Source organism: Hipposideros armiger, unplaced genomic scaffold (assembly GCF_001890085.2).
Source record: "Hipposideros armiger isolate ML-2016 unplaced genomic scaffold, ASM189008v1 scaffold_42, whole genome shotgun sequence".
NCBI classification, from domain to species: Eukaryota; Metazoa; Chordata; class Mammalia; order Chiroptera; family Hipposideridae; genus Hipposideros; species Hipposideros armiger.
Window position 1 is genome coordinate 646,125 of NW_017731392.1, and position 6,735 is coordinate 652,859.

Sequence of the window (6,735 nt, forward strand, 5' to 3'; positions counted from 1 at the left end):
GGGCCCTCTGGCATCCCAAGCCAGTTCTTAACCATCGTGTCACTCGGCCGGCCCACTAGTGGGACTTTTTATTGCTTTCTTAAGTTACTTGATTTGTGACTCATATGACAAATTACCTATCTTAAATAATGATACTCCAAGAGTGTCATCCTTTGAATTCAGTAAAGAACTAATTTTTATGAAATTAACAGGGGATTTGTATATTGTCCCAGTAATCAACTCCCCATTTTCCTTCTCTCAAGCTTTGCTTTGTTCTTGGAATTTACCACCAATATCTCTTGATTCCAGCATCACACGCCTGCCCTTAGTTTGTACATTGGTATGACTGTTATTTCTCATTAGTAAAGAAATTGTCTGCCTATTCCAGAACTTTGGGTCAGAAATGAGAACAAAAGCCAATCACGCAGGCACTGTCATTCTTTATGAAAAGACTTTTAAGAACAATCATTTGATTAACTTAAGGCAATTTACATTAAAATTGTCTTAGAAGCGAGAGCCTAGGTAATGAGTCTGTATTGTATCTATCTAAAAATTTCAAATAAGATGTTATGAAAGAAATGTTCACAACCTTCAGTAGCATATTATCTTTAATTTCTTTAATTTTTTTGTCTCAGAGTTTTCTTAGCAATTTTAAAGTGGACTTGATTAATGTACTAAGATCAAAATCACCTTTTTAAAAAAAACATAATTAAGCTGATAATTTTGTCCCTTTTTTCCCTCCCTGCTCCTCCCCCAAAAAGGGAGTTTATTTTTATCTGTTCCCCGTTGGTGGAGGGCTAAAATTTTCGATTCAAGAATACTTTGAGACTTAGTTACCTAGTTCTGTGTGTCATCCACATCTTTTCTTTCTCCTCTTCTCCATCTTACAGGCTTGTATTTTAGTTCAGCAACTAGAAGGATGAGGAAAAGAAATATGTCAGCCTCTTTGACTAACTAGTAGTTTGGGTAAGAGAAATAGCTAAGGGGATAGTTGCAAATAGGGCTAAAGGAGATGTTTTGGTTTGTCTTCTGAATTTCAATTTGTCCAGTTCATCCTGGTTTCTTTTATGATGGATTATCTATAGGGAACAGCATTAGCACATGACCTTTTTCCCTTAAGCTATTATTTATTCACTCGGGATATAAACACTTTTGTATAAAAGGCAGTTGTGTGTTACAAAGAAGTGTCATGATGAGCCCTTAAGAAGCGTGCGAGCTAGGCAGGGAGAAGGAGGTGTACATTTAGCTATGGCACAAAAAATGTAATACACATCCCCAGCGAAGGGGAGAGGAGAAGGTTAGAGTGTGGAAAACAGCATGTAAATTCTAACTAAACTAATATCAGATATGTAGGGAAATTCAAAATAAAATCTAGGAGCCCCAAGACAGAAAGAAAAGTTAAGGAAAGGGGAGATTGGGGGATAGAAGAAAGGAAACCTGTTTAGAAAGGGAAGGGAGAAGGAATTAAATCAAGGTGGGCTGTCAGCTCTGGAAGAAGATGGGTTTCTCCATTCCCTGTGCACACTCAGGAGTGGACCTCCAGCCGTCACAGCTGGACCAGCCCCAACTCATCCTCTGGGCAATAGAAACTCATTTGCCAGGCAGAGATGTGGACCATCCCACCTGGTCTATGCCTGTATATCTTTCTTTGTTCATTCGAAAGACCACTGTAACCAAGTGACTGCCACTGCGAGTCTGATCATCACTTCCATGCTGGAATCCTTCGGTGTTTCCCATTGCTGTTGGAAGGTTAACCCTGTCACCAGTGCTGACGGCCTGCACAGTGGCCCTTCCCGTCTCTTCAGCCTCTGCTCTCACCACGGGGCGCCCTGTCATTCTCTCTTCCCCAGCCTATGCCCTTCTCTGTGTGCTGCTGTGCTCCCTCTAACCCTGAGCCCTTCCACATTCTCCTCCCTCCCTCTGCAAATGCTCCTCCCGCTACTATTCGACTACTTAATTCTTTCCTCCCCCACTCCCAAACTCCTCTTTGACAGCACTTATCACAGTTGAAGTTTGTTTTGTGTGTGATTATTTGATGGGCTCCCCCACTAAATTATAAGCTCTTAAAAGAGAGGAACCGTGTCAGCTTTTGCTCACCATTCCCATGCCGAGCTAGCTTAGAACATATCTGTTGTGAGTGGAGGAAGATATTGAGTGGCTCCTCAGAGAAGCTGAATAGTGTAGTGATGTATTTCAACCCCATTTCCACCCCTTTTAGGCTGTTTTTTTACCTGTGGCTGCTTACTTATTAAGAATGCCTTAAATAAGAAAGAAGCTTCTTTTTTCTCATGTAAAAGGCCAAGCTTGTGTGGTGAGCTGGGCAAAATCCTCAAGACCCTAGGCTTCGTCCATCTTTTTTTCTGGGCATTCATGCATCCAGCTTAAAATCAGGGCTCTATAGTAAACAATAAGAGGAGAACAGATACCGGGGACTCTTAGCAATCTCTGCCATCGTGCCTTATGAATGTATTGTAGGGTTAAATACGTACATAAGACTCTTAGCACAGTCCCTGGCGCATAGCACTCAGCCGTGGCTGCCTGTATTCCTTAATTCAACATATTTGCAATAAATGACTTACCTGAGAGGCCTTCTCACTCCCGCTCTTGAAACATTTTTCAGCTCTTCATTTCTTTCATTCTTCATTCTTGGGTCAGATTACTTGGTTTACTATTTTGCAGACAGTTTACCCTAAGTATAGGGAGCACATCTCTGTTTTCCTTTTGATAGTTCATAGAATAACAGCCCTTCTGCCGCCCCACTGGGCCCTTGCTCTCCGCGGCCTCTTCATGATTCCTATTTATATAAAGTCAGCTTCCCCACAGCTAAGATACACTCTGTTGATCAAATAGACCCACAGATCTGTTATCTTCTCCTGTGGATGGTGCCATTGGGACGTAGATCCACCTTTGTTTAAGGCTGGTCCTTGACATGCAGGAGGCGGGCAGTGCAGGGTGAGGAGGGAGGTGAGACGGAACTTTAGTGAAAACAGAGTAGGACAGTGTGTGTTTATCCTTGACAGTTTATTTTCTTTATCTCCTGTGAAGGCAATTGACCGAGGCGTGGGCTTTGAACTTGTCTACAGCCCCGCTATCAAAGACTCCACAATGAGAAGGTACACAATTTCCAATGCTCTCAATTTGATGCAAGTCTGCAAAGGAAAGGTATGGTTCCATAATTTTAGGATGTTTTTTAAATCTAGCAGTTTATTGTTATTAATACACTGGAGTATCAAACTGATTCCTTTCCTTAAAGCAGAAAGTTCTCAAGATATAGGAATAAATTCTCCCATTTCAACGAGCTCTGCAAGTGTTAAAGTGAAGACATATATCTTGGGAAGAATTACATAAGGGGAGGAAAGATGTGTTGAAAGCCATTATCTTTCAATAAGGAATTTGCCCTTCACTCACTGTGAAAAGACTAGTCTAGATAGTAATTATCATCAGTGAGATCAATTAAGGTTATATGACCTTTTCAACTAGTTTTAAAAACTAATTCATCTTTTCTAAGATCTGTTGGGGAGGCCTATTCAGTTGTCTTTAGTTTGACATGAAGTCTTCAATTCTTTTACTTGAATTATTTACCTTATCTTTAAAAGAAGTTGGTATTTATAATGCTTTAAATGATAAAATGTGATTCCTGGTTATTTATAAGACTTTAGGTTTTTTTAATATTTATCTAAGATTAATACTGATCACTTTTTGTTTTGTAGAATGTAATTCTGTCTAGTGCTGCAGAAAGGGTAAGTCTGGTACTAAATACTTTGCTTTCACTTTTCAAGTTATAAAATCTTGAAAAGTTTCTAGGAGAGAAATTAAAATAGTATTATAATGAACGTTTATTGCATGTTTTCATTTATAACTATTTGTTCATTGTAATTGCTGAAGAGTAAAACTTATTTCCATTCCTTTTGGGCTTCAAGTTTTGCTCATATATTTTTTTTATACTGTTACAAAATGCTTTTTAAGGTTATATATNACACACATACCGACTCCATCTATAAGTTCAGGAAAGCTGCTGCTGTTTGATGGATATTTTTGGCTTAATTCCCACATTTTTCAACTTAAGAATTCTGAAAAGTAACAATTTGACAAGTGAGAGGGATATGCAATATTTAGCACAGTGTCTGCTTTTTTAAAAATCTGGTGTGAACATTTTACATATGTTATTTAATAGAAACTACATGGTGGAGTGGAGAGAAAAGCTGTACAGGATTATTTTTAGTCTTCATCTAATGTAGAAGTAAGGCTACAGTGTGAATTGGTCAGGAAGCAGAAAGATCCCTGTTAATTTATTCACCTAGTTCTCCTTGAAGCTAGGAAGCTGGAAACATACAGTAAAAGGTATCCAGGTCTTGGTCCTTGCCTGTTCCTTTGGCCTTAAGGATGAACTTATCTTTGGCTATGAGAGGTTGATAATTTGGCTTTATAAGGATTACTTCATTGGGCACATGAAGAAACAATCTTTCCTTTCCCTTTGGTTTCCCTCAGGGTTTGTGCTCTTTTGCGGTGGTGAGAAGCAGGCATATTAAAATACAGAATTCATTAGTCGTTTATCTAGAAACCATGTGAGAATTATCAGTCTAGGTGGCTGGGATTATGAAGGCGCACCCAGGAGCTAATCACAGGAAAGCACTCCGTTTGTATAATTTGTAGCTCTCATCCCTTTTGTTACCTTCACATACTTGGGGCACCATAATTTTAATTATGTACTTCCCTCTACAGTCTCCTTCAAACCTCTTCTGGAGTTTAAATAACTTGTTTGGGACTTACAACTTAATCGTGGGATAGCTGGGTTTCTAAAAAATTGAATTCAGCTCCCCTTCTTAGATAATCAAATGACTTCTAGTTATTTATCATTTATCGTTTAGCACATTCACGCCTGCTGTAGCCCAGCAGCTTCAGGGTGGGTTACCTCCAGCGTTCAGGTAATGGAATTGAGCCTCAGGTAGTTTGTGACTCACACAGATGCACTTCTCGTTCAGAGGGATGACTTGGGGTTTGTACTCAAGCTTTGATTCTGATCCGCTGTCGTCTCTCACTAGGAAATGCTATTGAAAATTACTGTACAGAAAAGCTCTTTATTAAGCACAGGATAATTCGATACTTTAAAACGTAATCTTTATCAATTCAGGTTTTGAAAATAATATTTTTTAAGCAGCACATACCTTTACTTTCCCGTTGGTTTTCTCAGTGCTGTTGCCATTCAGCAATGACTTCAAGTTTATTGAGTTATTTTCAGTGATTGTATGTTTTTCGCTCTCTTTCTGATGTTTTCCCCTCAGCACTTCCTTTAACCCTCATCCATTTCTATCTTCATTCTCCAGTTAGTCCCCACTGACAGATGGCCACTAAGTAGTGAGTGTCTGAAGCAGCAAGGTTGTTCCAGGAATCGTGCCATTTATACTTGGTGGGGTATCAGTGCTCTGTAAACTTCATTTTTCATCACATATTGTGAACCCAAATATGTTAAGTACTTTATTGAACCAGTGCCAGCAAACTTGCCAGCATCAAAAATTTCTGTGTGGTTAAAAAAACTAAACAAAACAAAAAACCGCACCAGAAACAAAGCTAAAAGACTAATGACAAAATGGTGAAAATATTTTCACTGATAGACAAAAAGTTAATCTCTTTAATAGATAAAGAGCGCCTAGAGATTGACAAAAAAAAAAAAAGATGAACAATCCAAACAAATGTATTAAGAATATGAAAAAGATATTTCACAGGAAAGGAAATACAAATAGCCCTTCAACATATGAAAAGATGCTTAAATTCATTATAAGATAAATTCACATTAAAAATCACCTATCTGATTGGCACAAACCTAGTCGCTTAATGATGCACTGTTGTAATGCTGTAGGAAAGCAGGCATTCTCATATACTGATTGTAGCAGTGTAAATTGGAACAGTCTCTGTAGGGGAATGGTAATTGGGCAACAACTATCCAAGTTACAAATGCTTTACCCTCTGACCTAGTGTATTGGTTTCCTGAGGCTGCCATAATGGAATACCATAAACTGGGTGGTTTAATTAAACATAAATTTATTGTCTCAGAGTTCTGGAAGTTAGAAGTCTGAAATCAAGATGTCAGCAGGGCCACGCTCCCTCTGAAACCTATAGGGGAGTCCTCGGCCTCTGCCTAGCCTTCGGTGGTTTGCTGGCAGTCTTTCATGGTCCCTGGCTTGCTTCTGCATTCTTCTGCATTACTCCCATCTCTGCTTTTCTCTTCCCAGTGTGTTCTTACTGTCCCTGTGTCTTCATATGGCCATCATCTTATGAGGGCACAGTCATATCGGATCAGGGGTCCACCCTAGTCCAGTATGACCTCATTTTAACTAATCTCATCTACAATGACCCTATTTTCAAATGTCACATTCTGAGGTACTGAGGGTTAGGACTTCAATATACCTTTTATGCAGAGACGCAATTCAACCCATAACCCTCAGCAATCCCACTTTAGTGTTTATTTTACAGGTATATTGAAACAACCCAAAGTCTATCAGTAGAGGCTTGGTTAAATCCATGCCATGCCTCTACAGTGGACTAGCGTGCAGGAATAAAACAATGCAGAAGTTATGAGCTGACATGGAAAACCAGTCAAGTCAGTCAAGAAATGTAGCAGGCTACCTTTTGGGTGAAAAAGAGGAAAAGTAATATCATGTATATATTCATATTTGCTTATATTTGTATGAAGAAACTCTGGAAGAAGACACAAGATAGTAATAAAAGTAATTATGGGAGATGCGGATATGGCAGGTG

General features: G+C 39.1%; 1 protein-coding gene across 1 annotated transcript in view; it reads left to right on the forward strand.

Annotated features, from left to right (window-relative positions):
- The window catches only part of RPP30 (ribonuclease P/MRP subunit p30), a 33,823-nt gene that overhangs the window by 18,639 nt on the left and 8,449 nt on the right, over positions 1-6,735 (forward strand). Inside the window, exons 5-6 of the mRNA XM_019638999.1 lie at positions 3,025-3,141; positions 3,690-3,719. Coding sequence (XP_019494544.1) covers positions 3,025-3,141; positions 3,690-3,719 — 147 coding nt within the window. The remainder of the gene's footprint in view (positions 1-3,024; positions 3,142-3,689; positions 3,720-6,735) is intronic.